This window comes from Etheostoma spectabile, chromosome 11 (assembly GCF_008692095.1).
Source record: "Etheostoma spectabile isolate EspeVRDwgs_2016 chromosome 11, UIUC_Espe_1.0, whole genome shotgun sequence".
Classification (NCBI taxonomy): domain Eukaryota; kingdom Metazoa; phylum Chordata; class Actinopteri; order Perciformes; family Percidae; genus Etheostoma; species Etheostoma spectabile.
This window is the reverse complement of record NC_045743.1, coordinates 7629528-7644528: the sequence shown is the minus strand read 5'-3', so window position 1 is coordinate 7644528 and position 15001 is coordinate 7629528. Positions and strand designations below refer to the sequence as shown.

At 38.6% G+C, this 15001-nt stretch overlaps 1 protein-coding gene across 3 annotated transcripts in view; it reads left to right on the top strand.

The window, feature by feature from the left end:
* The first annotated feature begins 1614 nt into the window (after positions 1-1614).
* The window catches only part of LOC116698194 (multidrug resistance-associated protein 4), a 38575-nt gene continuing 25188 nt past the window's right edge, over positions 1615-15001 (top strand). The window contains exons 1-19 of one of the 3 annotated variants that reach the window (XM_032529995.1): positions 1615-1888; positions 2566-2676; positions 6214-6334; positions 6419-6643; positions 6732-6821; positions 6942-7105; positions 7223-7348; positions 7537-7786; positions 7873-7977; positions 8152-8241; positions 8939-9130; positions 9268-9362; positions 9443-9529; positions 9677-9773; positions 11095-11325; positions 11540-11671; positions 11820-11857; positions 12163-12257; positions 12692-12838. In XM_032529995.1, coding sequence (XP_032385886.1) covers positions 1815-1888; positions 2566-2676; positions 6214-6334; positions 6419-6643; positions 6732-6821; positions 6942-7105; positions 7223-7348; positions 7537-7786; positions 7873-7977; positions 8152-8241; positions 8939-9130; positions 9268-9362; positions 9443-9529; positions 9677-9773; positions 11095-11325; positions 11540-11671; positions 11820-11857; positions 12163-12257; positions 12692-12838 — 2470 coding nt within the window. In that variant the 5' untranslated portion in view covers positions 1615-1814. Of the gene's footprint in view, positions 1889-2565; positions 2677-6213; positions 6335-6418; positions 6644-6731; positions 6822-6941; positions 7106-7222; positions 7349-7536; positions 7787-7872; positions 7978-8151; positions 8242-8938; positions 9131-9267; positions 9363-9442; positions 9530-9676; positions 9774-11094; positions 11326-11539; positions 11672-11819; positions 11858-12162; positions 12258-12691; positions 12839-15001 lie in introns of those variants that run through there. The other 2 variants (XM_032529993.1, XM_032529994.1) reach the window with 2 other exon arrangements.

The window sequence follows — 15001 nt, the reverse complement described above, 5'->3', positions numbered from 1 at the left end:
CTTGATAGAAAATCAAGCAGAAGTGGAATTCAGAGCATTTATATAAAATGATGTTAAGCAGTGTTTCTTACAGGGGAAAAGGTCAAATATAAATATAACTATAATAAATCAATGTTTCTACACAAACACAGGTATAAAATACAAGAAGAAAGGTCAATGAAATGTGAAGTGTAAACAACTTCCCATTAGCTTATTCAATTATAGATTAAACTATATCTTATAACTAGTGGTTTGAAATGGATACAGTAATCAGTATATCAGAAAGGTTTGGAACATTTTGATTTATACTAACTAAAATAACTAATGTATTACTAATAATTGAATTGATTGGGTAAAATTGAGAGCAAGAACTCCTATTCTATAAATCCAAATAATACATTTTTCCAAAGTGATGTGTTGTGTAGCATAGCCACACAAGAAACAGAGTTCTTGAATTCAAAACAGTGCAAGTTTATTTGCAGAATGTCAAACAGATATAAATAAAAAAAATACAAAACTTGAAACTGACAAAAGAAATCACAAACCTGCTTGACAAAATGAGACAAAGCATGCGTTTGTGACAACACAACTTCTTGTCTATATAAGTTATAACAAAAAGTAATTCAAGCACAGGCTAGTATCAATGCAGCTTCCCTCTCCCTGAGGAGTGAATGGCTACTGCCTTATATATATATATATATATATATATATATTATATATATATATATATATATTCTTATATTTTTTTGTGTCAACACTGCAAAGGGATTGCTTTAATCTCGTTGCACAAGTACCGTGTACTTCTGTATAATGACAATAAAGGCATTCTATTCTATTCTATTAGGACTCTCAATCAGCCCTGGACTGCACCACTATCTTTCAGCGGTGACTATGCCAAACATATCTGACTTTTCCAAAATCTGGACAAAGCTAGACACAGTTTGCACTCATTTACACAATAGAGAAAACTGTATGAAGGATGTAACTCATATCAATTACCCCTCAAATTAACCAAACACATGACAATTAATTACAGGAAGAAAACCCCCATGACTTGGTTCTGTCTAATGATGTCAGTGATGACATCATCATTACCATTAATACATAAATACACCATGCTGCTGGGAGGCTCCTCTCCAAACTGTTCTGCATGCTGGACTAAACATAGGGACAAAGAAGAGATGAGTTAGAAGAAACAACAATTAACTGTTCAAACCTGCAACTTAATAAATCCAACTGAGGCTACAGTGGTTGTGTTTAAAATGAATACTATATACAATAACTAGAGCAATGTGTAAAATAGAAATGGACAAATGTACATAAGCACAAGAAACAAGTAGTGAGCGCATCACCCACTTTGCCACATGATGTAAATGTAACTATGTACATTTACACATGTAAAGCCCAATTATGTATACATTTCACTTTATTTTTAAATACTGCACACAGTGTACATATATATATGTATAGAGAGAGAGAGAGAGAGATTTATACACGTTTCACTTTATTTTTACATACTGCACACATATACATATTTGTATGTGAATGAACGGAACTAAGAACTAAGAAGTGATTGAGTCCACCGTCAGCCAATCCCCAGGTGGTGGGGGTGGGCGGGGTTAAGAAGCGCCCCGCTCACCTGACAGCCAAACCGGCTGTGCGTCCTGTAGTAATCCTGTCCTCAATGTCTGTACGGTAGTTGTGATATTGACAGACATTGGACTTCACAGCAGCTGTGCTCTCAGAGTTTTCCTCCATTGAGCCTTTTGTCGATAGCCCCCTGCCACATAGACTGCAGAGAAAAGTCCTCAGGTTGCTTTTACTGTTAGGGGGGCATGGATCCACTGTGGAAGAAGGCGAAGGATAATCCGTCGGCTTCAGCTAATCTTCTCTCCAAGATTTTCTTCTGGTAAGAAAAGCGGCCCATAGTGACAGCCGTGTTTGACATTGATTGAATGGAGAGCTCCTACTGTGTGACAGTTTGTGGCCACTCAAAAGACAGGGTGTCCCCCTTGATGTGATAGCAGGTATAGCTGCTGAGCATCCGCCTATGCTTCAACATAAACAACACTGTTCCCATACGGAGGAGAGAGCTCAGGCTCCTCGGAAGTTTAACGTTTATTCCCGCACTCTGAAATCTCAACAGACCTTCATGCAGAGGAATTCTAGAGTAACATGGAGCATGAAAAAGTGGGCTGTTTATAGTGGAGTAAACGCACTATAATAACTTAATTTGTGTGGCACTTTTCTTAGCAGTTAGAAAGACAAAGTGCTAAAGTAAAAAACAAGACAGTAATAGGCCTAAACTTATGAATTATAAAGTACACAAGTTTTGGAAGTGTGCTACAGTAGTGTAAATGGACATATTATTCTGAAGAATGGACCATTTCACTTTAAGTATACTTTACATGCCTGTATGAGGCCTACTTCTATACAGTAATATTCATGTCTTCTGGTGAAAGCCTTGTAATCTCATTTTATTTTTATGCTTTCTCATTAAGCCAAACTAGGTTTTCATAATTTCTACACTAACACTAATAACTATTTTCAACTACTGAACATACTTTTGATGTACCTTCTCTCTAGTTGGCTGAATCCCTTGTTCAGTATCGGGTACAAGAGGAAGTTGGAGGAAGATGACATGTATAAAGTTCTCCCAGAAGATGCATCAGATAAACTTGGAGAGGAGTTACAATGGTAAGACAATGAATAAAGTATTTTAGTAATTAAGTTCATTAGTCCTTTCCCTCTATCATTGTGTTGGTGGTATTCAGAGCATTTTACGGTAAATGGTGTTAAACAGTATTTGTTACGGGGGGAAGGGTCAAATAGAAAAATAACAGTGAGTAAAAAAAAAAAAAAAAATTGTCTATACAAACACGGGTATGAAATACAAGAAAAAAGGTAAATGAAAAGGAGGAATTAATGTTCATTTCCCTCTACCATTGTGTTGGTTTCTGTTCTGTTTTTTTTTTTAAATCCTGTTTTCTTTACCTTCTCCTTGTTCCTCCCCGGTCTTGTGTTCCCCTGAGTGTTTGTAGGTAATGTTTCCTGTTTTATTTGAAAGTCTGGTTTTTGTCTCGTCCTGTGTTGAGTTTTACTTCCTGTGTCCTTCCATTCTTGTGATTACCTGATGTTTTCCACCTGCTTCCCTGCCCTCTTGTCGTCTGTCTCTCGTTATCTTGTGTATTTACTGTCTGTGCTTCCCTAGCCTGTTGTCAGATTGCTCTTAGTCGCCTGCCTGTCATTACATCGTCCTGCTGTGTGTTCCCGTTCCTGCGGCCTTTATTCCCTGTGAGTTTTCCCTGTCTTTGCTTGCTGTCTTTTTTCACTCTAGACCCGTTTGGATTTTTTTTGTTGCACAATAAATTTGTCTTGCTCTCTCCTGCCTACCTGCATTTTGTTCCTTTTTTCCAAGCCAAATGTCACAGGTTTCACTTATTTCTATTTAATTCTCCCAAGTAGCTAAACCTATAAATAGGCTTAGATTGTAGGAAACCGGGTAGAATGCCACAAAGACCTCTTTAGCTTGATTGATTAGCCCCCCCTTTTCCGTTGTAGAGGTTTTAGCCTGGTAATTTCTTACACTGCACTGTAACTTTTATTCTTGTATTTTCATACCTGTCTTATTCTATTTTAGCTGTTTTTATATTATCTCTAACAAATGTTTTCAGTTGTTTTAACTGCTCTTTGATGTTTTTCATGTAAAACACTATAAACTGCCTTGTTACTGAAATGTACTACAAATAAAGCTGCCTTGCCTTTAGAGGAAAGACACACACCACCTTCTGATCACAACTCCTTGCATCAGTTTCTATGATAGCAATTTTGAAAAGTGTCTACCCTCTACCCAATCGTTTTTGAGGCACAGGAATCCAATTCTCATCATATATTAGTTGACACCTCCATTTCTCTTCATTAGCGTCCAGATTATGTGGCATCTGAACCGCTGAAACACAGCTGAACATCAACCATTACTGTGAGGGGGTCTGGTACTATGCACACCTGTGAATCTCCTTATATTAATTTATACAATTTCTTATTGGCTATCCATTGTCTACCACAGATGTCCACTAACACACTGCTCAGGTTTAGATCAGATTCTTGTTCTTGACATCATTGTGACTTTAAGGTGTATAGTCAATGACATTGAAATCCCCCTGAAGAGAAATAGTAAATGGTAGATTGGGGCATTGTCCAAGACCCAGTCCACCACTACAGCAAAAGCATACTACTTAAAACTACTATATTCAAACAACAATTAGAGCTTTATTCACATACTAAGCAACAGACATATTGGACATACCCCCTTCTCCACTGTTTAGTGTTTTTAGTAGCCAGCCAGAGACTCAGGGATGTCCCCACCACTGCCTGGCACCTGTCAGCCTTCTTCATAGGGGACAGACTACCCACTACCCACATGTGCTTGGAGGAGAGCCCACCTTTATATAGACAGTACTTCTCAAACTGTCGCATGAGAGCTTACTGAATAATTATCGCCGTTACAGTACGTACTGGAGTCATTTCCAGCTATGTGTTTGGTGGTCAAAATGTCAATACCACCCCCGCATAAGGCCAGGGTGGGAGAGACCTAAAAAGAAGTGGCTTGTGCCATCCAGTTGAGGCATGATCAATGGTCAAAATGGAAGAGCATAATGCAAGTAGTTCTTCACAGCTAAGGCTATTGATGAATGATGATGACCCATACCAATAGTTAGATACAGCAGCTGCAGTAATGAGGGGTTTGTATTCAATTGTGGCAGTGAAGTGCTAAGCAACAAAGCAAAGCTCTTTATAATTCAGATCCAGTTAAAATTCAATCCAATGCAAAAGCCCAATATAGATAGTCTTGTTATTATTTTCTCATTGCGATGCAGTGCTACAAATAATTGACTATAGTACCTCGGTAAATATTCTATCATAAGAGGAAAAAAAGGTCCAAGGCATTCTTCTTGCAAACAATTTAAAAAAAAAACTTTCTTTAAATGCCTATTTCATATCATAATCTCAGTATATTAAATAATAGAACTGTCCGGAAACCCACACCTAGTGACAGAAATTGTTAAAATTGGGGTGTAGCCCTCAACACAATTTTCTCTTTAGTAGATACCATAGGAGCATCTCAGTTCCCTATTTGATAGCTCCTCACTCCTCTGCTGAGCCGGAAGTTGTTCTGTCCCTCCTTCCTGAAAGCCATCTCAAAGCTCTTATTCCTGCCCTGACTAAAAGGAGTGAGCATCGAGGAGGGATCAGTGAGGATCTATGAGCGAGGATACACCAGAGCAGCCTTCCCAGAAGTGGTGCAGCTCATAGGGTTGCTAACTTCCCCCATACAGCTGACACATTCATGTGACGCTTCAGAGGAAAGGACTTCTCATCCCTCTAAAACACATTTCCTTGTTTCCTCTCTCCTCCTATACTGTCCTCGCGTCTCTCTTGTGCTTCCTTGGTGGGACGGAGTAAGACACGAGGAAGGGAGGCAAGTGGAGGAGTCAGGGATGAAATTTAAGCAAAATGAGATGTACGTCGGATTTATTAACACCTGATAATTGTAGACACCTGAGCAAACAGCCAGTGATATTAAAGGTTACAAATGTAAAGTTTAACCACCAGATGGCTCCACAAAATATATACAAGGAAGCAAAAAAATAAAAGTAGAAACTACATGGATGTGCAAAACAGAAAAAAAGAAAACAAAAAGAAATATGAATAAAGTACTTTTTTGCAAAAGCATCAGACCATATAAATGAGAACTACAAAAAGGACTGTGATCAATGTCTTCCATGAGTCCTGGATAAGTTGTGGCCTGGCTTTTTAATTTTTTTGGAAGAAGTGTGCCTTGAAACTTTCTTTTCTTTTCTTTTTTTCCCATCTTTTGAGCATTTGTGTTCCCCTTCCAAAGAGCACGTTCATGATTTGTTTGATCTTCTGAACACTCCAGACTATTTTTCTTCTAAAATATTATATCATGTAGAAATGTTTATGTAGACAGCTACACACTAAAATTTGTAGAAAGGTAAGAATTACACTCAGTCAGTTAACAGCCACACAAGCAACACATTATTATAACAATAGTGAATGATTTTGCTTGAAATATGTGGAGCTGAATTTCTTGTGACTTCTTTCAAGAAACATTCTGCAGTGCAACAGTTCATTGTTGTGATTAGTGTAACAGTGCATTATTATACATTACTGACTGGGATTAACCATTGCTTTTCTTTTCGCTTTTCAAAGGTACTGGAACAGGGAGGTTCAACAGGCGGAAAAAGATCTGTGCCCACCCAGACTTGCCAAAGTTCTTGTTCAGTGCTATTGGAGATCATACGCACTCATTGGAATATACATCTTTATAGAGGTACAGTGCAATCTCACAGCGAAACCAAATGTCTACAGACAACAATGCTGTATTAACAATTCATATTTTCATTTTTTTTATCAGGAAGTTATCAAAGTCATTCAGCCGTTGCTACTTGGGAAGATAATTGAGTACTTTGAGAGTTCTGACCCCACCAACACAGCTGCAGTCTATGAGGCCTACAGCTATGCTGGAGGTTTCTCCTTGTTAACCGTTGTTCTGGCTGTCCTTCATCATCTCTATTTCTACCACGTCCAGCGGGCAGGCATGAAGATTCGCGTGGCCATGTGCCACATGATTTATCAGAAGGTCAGTCATTACTACATGGGTTATAAATATCTATGTATAAATGTCTGTATGTTTGTATGTCTTCATTTAACATCTTGGTTCTGCAAAGGCTCTTTGTCTTAACAGCAAAGCATTTGCCAAAACAACTACAGGACAAATTGTGAACCTCTTATCCAATGATGTCAACAAATTTGATGAGGTAATCATATGAAAGTATTTCATGTGTGTATCTTTAAATTCTTATATCGCATGTGACTCACTCATTCAATAATACAGACCATACCTCAGTAATTCTTTCCTCTTCATTGTTTTGTAACAGGTAACCTTATACTTGCACTTTTTGTGGATTGGTCCTCTACAAGCAGCAATTGTAATATTTTTGTTGATGTATGCGATTGGCCCATCATGCCTTGCGGGAATGGCTATCTTCTTCATCCTGATGCCAGTACAGACTATGTTTGGACAGCTGTTCTCTAGTCTCAGGTTTGTAGTCATTTGCCAGATTGATCAAATATAGAAAACAATTTTCTTTACTCTAAGTTTATTTTGTGTGTTGCACTGGTGCCAGGCCATTGCTTCAATGTGTGCCTGTTGTTGTAGGGCTGAAACAGCAGTCTTAACAGATGACAGGATACGCACAATGAATGACGTCATTTCTGGGATCCGCGTTATAAAGATGTATGGGTGGGAAAAGCCCTTTGCTGCATTGGTGGATGAGGTCAGAAGGTACACCAATGACTAACCTACCTTTACTTTTACCAAATTTTGTTGAAATCTATTAACACATTTGTGTCATGTCCTCTTAATTAACAAGCATGTAAAAAACAAATGCCCCTGTTTGCTGCAATACATATGAGAATAATGTACACGTAAGCCTACAGTGTTTACTGACAACATGTCTTGTTATTGTACAGAATGGAAATCTCCAAGATCATGAAAAGCTCCTTCCTGCGTGGTCTGAACATGGCATCATTTTTTGTGGCCAACAAGATTATCGTCTTCATCACCGTCTGTGTCTATGTGCTGACAGGAAACCAGTTGTCCGCTAGCCGAGTGTTTATGGCTGTTTCCCTCTATGGGGCGGTCAGACTCACCATCACACTCTTCTTTCCCTTTGCCATAGAGAAGATCTCTGAGTCTCTCATCAGCATTAGAAGGATTCAAGTAAATACCCCACAGGCAGGCCATATTTGTGTGTGTTGATTACTGTCTCTGGAAATTAAAACTCTGAATGTAATTCTCCTTCTAAGAATTTTCTTTTGCTGGATGAAGTTGCTCCTCAGCATTTGGGGCTTCCTGTGGCGGAGAAGGACTGTATGGTGAAAATTCAGGACTTAATATGCTACTGGGATAAGGTGAGAATTATTTGTGGACATTGTCTTTCTCCTTATAGAGCATGTCGCTATAGAGATTGTGAAGCCTCGTGGACAAACATTTGATTTTGAGCTATTTAAGTAAAGAGGACATGAACAGACTTTCTGAATAGTTACTACATGACAGGGTTTCAGTTCATTTACTTTGTCTTACAGATGCTAGAGGCTCCAACTTTACAGAACGTGTCTTTTACAGTGAGGCCAGAGCAGCTCCTGGTAGTAATTGGACCTGTTGGGGCTGGAAAGGTCAGGTCTATTTTGAAGTCTTGGATTTATAGTCATGCACACACAATGATAAACTTGGGACATGTTATGTAACTCAAAAATAATAATATAATATCATCAATTGTATTAGCAGTAAAGTGTTAAGTTTGTCCTGAGTTTTTAGTTTTGAATGCCATATGAAAAGTCACTGGTTTTACAAAGATTGCTTATTTTTGCTATACAGTATTGTATTACACTGTTATTTTAAAATAGTTAGCTGAAATGCCATTACTTATTGTCTTTTGGAAAATATACTTAAATACTTTCTTACCAAGAGTTAGGTAAGAAGATAAATATCTCTTTCTTGGTTGTCTGATAGGTATGGAGCTAGAGTTGGGAGACAATTAGCTTAGTCTATCTTAGCTTAGCATAAAGACTGGAAGCAGGGGGAAACAGCTACCCTGGCTCTCATACATTCAAAAATACACCTTACTAGCGCCTCCAAAGCTTCCTAATTAAGTTCTTTTTTTAATTCATTCACAAACAGAAATGACAATGTGCGTTTTACTGGGAGTTATGTGCTAGCCCGTTAATATCTCTTTGTGATGAACTTTATGCTAGCTAATAAGGCTACCTCCAGTTCCAGTGGTCTAACTTGACAAGAAAGTGATTTTAAGCCTCCAACAATGCCAAATTTGTTCTATAAATCTTGTTTTTGTCCTGTGTTTGTGCATGCCAGTCCTCGCTCCTCAGTGCCATCCTGGGAGAACTGAGTCAGGAAAGTGGTGTGGTCAAGGTCAAAGGACAGCTGACATATGCTTCTCAGCTGCCCTGGATTTTACCTGGTACCATTCGGAGCAACATCCTTTTTGGCAAAGAGCTCAACCCCCAAAAGTATGATAGAGTTCTGAGAGCCTGCGCCCTCAAGAGAGTGAGAATCACTATTGATTATGACATGCCCCTCTGCATTTACATTTTATGTAGTCTAGGTATTAGAAATGTTTAGCCTGTAGTGAGTCTAGTTTAAATGTGAATGATTGGTAAGGGTTGCATTTGGACCCTATTCAGGACATGGACCTATTGCAAGGTGGTGACTTGGCAATAGTTGGGGACAAAGGGGCCAACCTCAGTGGAGGACAGAAGGCAAGGGTCAGCTTAGCAAGGTGTGATAGATAACTACATCAATGCACATTTCTTTTGGTGTCAGTGACCAAGATAACCTCCATATTTTTGTATCTTTTAGAGCAGTGTATCAGGATGCAGATATCTACTTGCTGGATGACCCTCTCAGTGCTGTGGATGCCGAGGTGGGAAGGCACCTCTTTGAAGAGTAAGTTTTGTTACTAACATATCCCCATTTTTGTCAATGGAGAACCCCAGAGGAAAGTACATATCAGTTAATCAGGTGTTATGATCAGGTGGTGAAAACATGTTAGAAGTTTTATTTCTGTATTTAAAAAAAAAGTGTTTCCTTCAGGTGTATTTGTGGACTTTTGAGGAAGAAGCCTCGTATCCTGGTTACTCATCAAATCCAATATCTGAAGGCTGCAGATCAAATTGTTGTCTTAAAACAGGTGTGTGTTTATGTCTTTGTGTGTTAGTTTACATATAAAGAAAACTCCTCAGGTGTTAATTAAACAGAATGTAAGTGCATCAAATAAGCCAACCCAAGAGCTCTTACTGTTTATGATGATCCATGACATCCATGTAATATATGTGTATTTGCTATTCAAAAAGTTTTAATTATGATCACATGCGTTATATGGTGTAAAAATGGCATTTGCTGTCCTATAGTATCACTTAGGTCTATGTCTAATTTCATTGTGTTTCTCAGCTCAGTAACTTTGAGGGACACTACACCCAAAATGTATCTTTTTAGTATCAAACAGTCACCCCCTGTAGACTTCAAGGTTGCTTTAAAAAGTTTTTAGTTACCTGAGGACGTCAGCCGTCAGCTTGGATTCACAGCGATTTAAGTAAATTCCAACGACAACTCATTTTCATGGCCAAAAGAAAACCGTGCCTGTCTCCTGCTCCTTTTATTGATCAGACTGTTTTGTATAGGACATGCGGAGTCATGCTTAACAGCACTAAGTGACTTAGGACCATGGCAATGACAGAGCAGTCCCCAACCAGATTAGCAATGAAGCCTCACTAACTGATTTGTGGCCAATAGGTGGCAGAATAATTAAAGAACAAGCTGACAATTGGGTGGTATTGCTAATGCATACAGTGCTTAAACTCTTGGCTCATTATCATCCCGTTGGAACAGAGTGTCTAACTGCTTGATGATTAAAGTTAATTTTAGCTCTGGTTTGGTCTTTTTTGACTCTTGAGGAAAACATTGGCATTTTTGTCTCTCTAGATGTTTGCATTTCTGCACCTGCTGGTCACTAACTTTGTCTGTTGTTTTTACAGCTTGTTTACAAAAAAAATAACGTACAAACGGGCTTGATGAGAACAGCTTCTCAACCATACAATATGTTTGGGTTGTAAAATGAAAACAATGATGATGTTCCACAGAAATATTCTCTGTGGATTTGTCATTACAATCAATCGCTTCCAAACTCCACATAGTTATTTAAATCAATGTTAATATAAAATAGAATAATATTATTGATTAGCAACTTTTGCCACGGCTTCAATCAGTAACAACAAAATAAATATGCATACCGTTATATTGTGCAGTGGTAACACATTTGAGGAATCTGGGTGTGCGTTCCTTTCTGTAAGAGTTTAAAAGTTACATTCATAGGCAAACTTACAGTACATGTTTGTTTTGTATTAGTAATATTAACAGGGGCTCATACATCATTTCATTTACAATGCTGAAATTTCCAGGACTGTGTGTGACTTCTTGTGCTCTTAACTGCATCTCTTTGCTGTCATTGCCAGGGTCAGATGATGGCACGGGGGACCTACAGTGAGTTGCAGAGCTCTGGACTTGACTTCACCACCCTGCTTAAGGAGGAGGAGGGCCAGGAGGGCGAGAGGCAGGGCGCGACCCCCTTCCCTGGGACTGTCTCCCACTTCCCTCATACACACTCTGACAACGCAATGTCCTCTATGTCCTCCCTGTCCTCTTCTCTGTACTCTTTGACTGATGGAGCAGAGCCACTTACAATGGTAGGTATATTTCAAACATCAAATTACTACAACTTGGCTATAATTGGAAAAAGTGGTTTTCATCCAGCTTTAAGCATATGTGCGTGGGGAAAGGCTTGTGTTTATTCTACAAGCCACTAGAGGGCAGAAGGTACTCAGATTTTCCCTGCTGCTCTTTCTGCCTGATCTGAAGTGTTGGTGGCTGGCTGGCATTGACACTAGTGTCTATTTGTAGGCAGTGCAACCAATGGAGGAGGAAAGCCGCTCAGTAGGAAACGTGGGCCTGCGTTTGTATGTGAAATATTTCAAGGCAGGCGCCAACTTCCTGGTCCTCTTGGTCCTCATTTTACTCAATGCCCTAGCACATGTGAGTCACCTTAATTAATATGGTGTGTGTTTTCTTTCAATTTTGGAAAAATACAAAATATTCATCTCAAGTGAATTTGAGACAAAATTGAAAGATGTAATGAATTGACTTGTTTATATTTAATTTGTTTGTGTGTTTGCTTGTTTAGATCACCTTTGTTCTACAAGACTGGTGGCTTGCTTGCTGGTAAGATTTTGCTTCTCTCATTTCCTGTAAAAAAGCATGAATGCTTGCAAAAAATTATATAGCGAATAGCAAGTGTTATAAGCCAGACTGACTAATTTTCTGAGAGAGGAAATGGTTGATTATTTAATAGAAGACGACTGAACCAAACTGTTTTTTTTGGCATTATCTGTCACTTGTTGAAACTGACCTTGTGTTTCAGGAAAGGAAGATTGTGTTCTGTGTAGTGCCTTTGTGTTGCAGCGTTCTTTCTTTGTTGTGTTTATTTGTCCTTGTGGATTTTTGGTTCTTTTGTCACTGACTTGCAGGGCCTCTGAACAGAAGCACATCAATGTGACAGAGCACCTCAATGGCAGCTTCCCTCGGCAGCTGGACCTTGACCTGTACCTAGGTGTTTACGCAGGTGAAGCTCACTACGCGCACATTGCTTTTTTGTGTACTGTTGAGGCTCTGAATACGCCAGCCATTCAATGAACAGATCCACAGTTCTCTGGCTGTGGCCCAAGGCCTTCAAGGCCCAGTGTACTGTATGTGTACAAGGGCCTCAGCTGTACAGGGAGATAGCAGTGCCTTTCTTGTTCTCTGCTGTTGGATTGCTCTGATTGCTCTCTCCCGGTGACTCCCAGCCTCTTTCCTCTTTCAGGCTTTTGTATTCACAGTGATAGATCAGCATTCAAGACAAAAAAAAAATCATAATTAAAGGAAAAACATAAGTAGAACACATCTGCTTTTTTGTGACATTCAGCATGCTTAATATTGAAACCTTAAATGCATAGCTGACTACAAGGATAGCATTGTATTGTGCTGATTGATTTTTTTTCTATCTGCTTTGGTCAGGTTTAACAGCATCTTCAGTAGTGTTTGGCTTCCTTCGCAGCTTGGTCTTCTTCAATGTCCTGGTGAGCTCAGCCCAAACTCTACACAACAGCATGTTTGATGCCATCCTCCGGACCCCTGTACACTTTTTCAATATCAATCCAATTGGTAAGTGGCTCACCTCCTTCTCAAATTCTCATTTAGATAACTACTAATGTATTCATAACATGACCGAGGTGGTAAAAGAATGATGAATGGGGATTTTGAGATGTTAACATCCAGTGGGACCGGCTGTAGAAGCTCTAGTGGGTGAGATGCAATATCTCACCACTAGAGAGCAGACTGTTACTTACTTAGTCATGTTTCAAGCCACTTTACAAACAGCCAAATGCTTGCCTTTAAACTCCATCAGTCAGTTATTAGTTAGTAAGTTATATAAAATATAAGCATTTATAATAACTTATATTTTCAAATGCTACCGTTTTTCATATAAAACTGTAAATATTTGTATTCAAGGATTTCATATTATAATCATATAATGGAAATGTTTATGTAATTTCTCAAATAGAATTGATAATTAATAAACCAGAAGATCTAATATTTATTGTAATGTAAAAAACTGTACTTTCAGTCATACAAAATCAAAGATGGTTTTCTTTTTGTGGGCTGTATTGGGTCTAATATCTGATCACAAAAGTCGCTGCTGGGAAGTAAAGCCTGTGTAACCAAGAGGCCAATTCAGTCAAAAAGCCTTGTGATATGGCTTAACATTTAGCCATGATGTATTTAAAAAATTAGTAAAGAGAGTCCTATCTTTTTTATTGTGAGTTTGAACAAAAAGCAAACAATCATATTGAATAAATGTTGTTTGCACTAGATCTTGGACAGTGTTGTTTGGACTATAGAGCTTTGTAAATACAGACATATTTATCTTGTGCGCTGTATCAGAAATTTTTGATTATTTCATTAGCTTTATAGGGTGTATCTCATGGGTCAATGGAGTGGGCAGATGGACACGATTTTAAAAAAAAAAGTGTGCAAACACTCCAAATTCGTTTGACTTTACTCAGGGAGGGCTGCTGGTTTTTTCTTTATGCGTGTTTTGCACCACCTTTTACTATTAATATTTTAGTATTTAAATATTTGTTTAAATCATTTGCAAAATGTTTTGCTCTTCTTGTTATTTTATCTCTATGACTTTGTGGTATTCATTCAAAAACCTTTTTTAATTAGGTGAAATAATGTCACTAAAATGTTTCATTTATATCCAAAGTCAACAGTCGAGTGGCCCACTTTGATAACTTTAATTGTTCACCTGTCAGCAGAGAATTACTCAGCCTAATCTCTTCATAGTGACACGCATGTACAGCACAATCAGCTCGGGTGGGAATTCTCACTAAGAAGGAAACTTGTATCTGTATAATGAGTCATAATAAGCTAATAACACAAGTCTAAATATGATTTGAGGGTGTTTAGGAGCTTGCGGTTTCGTCTGGTATTAGAAGTGGGTGCAGCGACAAAGCTTTTCCTTTGCAAAGCTGTGTTTGGAGCAAACACCACAGGTCTTAATCTTTGTCTTTTGTTTCTACTGCTGCTGTTACGTATTGGACTACCTGACAGCTTATCTGGGTGTGCCTTGCTTGGTAATCTACACAGGGGAGGAGGACAAACACTTTGAATAATGTAATAATCTGTTTAATAGCGCAGCAAAGGAGAGGCTTAACAGACACTGCTATCTGATTGCTGTTGTGCTGCTATCAGTAACGATTGTAGGACCAGTCCAGTCATTGCAGCTTGGCATTTAGGCTGGCAAACAACAGTGTTTCTGACTGGATTTACAGACAACTGTCCCATAGAGTGAGTTTTTTTTGTTCTTAGTCCAGTCAACAGTAAATTAAGCATGACCATGACATTTTTTAACAATAAAAATAAGTTTCACCCATTTACATTTTTTTCAAATTTTCTTCAGCTGGTCTGTATTTTATTGATTCATTCACTTGAGTGAAACCAAACAGAAAAGACCAGGACAAAAACTGCTGTCAGCTCTGTTGGTTTTGTCTTACACTCTTCTCTTTCTTAATGTTTTGCTCCCCCCCCCTCCCCTTTATACAATAACTGCCACTTTCACCACAACTGCTTCCACACATCCACTACTCTCATGCAATAAGTGTGAGTAATTTGTAACTGTGTGCTGATGTGTTGTTAAGGATTTGACAAGTGTTTACATGTGTAAGTGATAGGTACGCTGCTGCTGAACCGGCCCAAGTGTTTGATAGCTGTCCACGGAGTTAAAGGTTACCATTTCAAGCGTCACCGCACAAAGGTCCTATT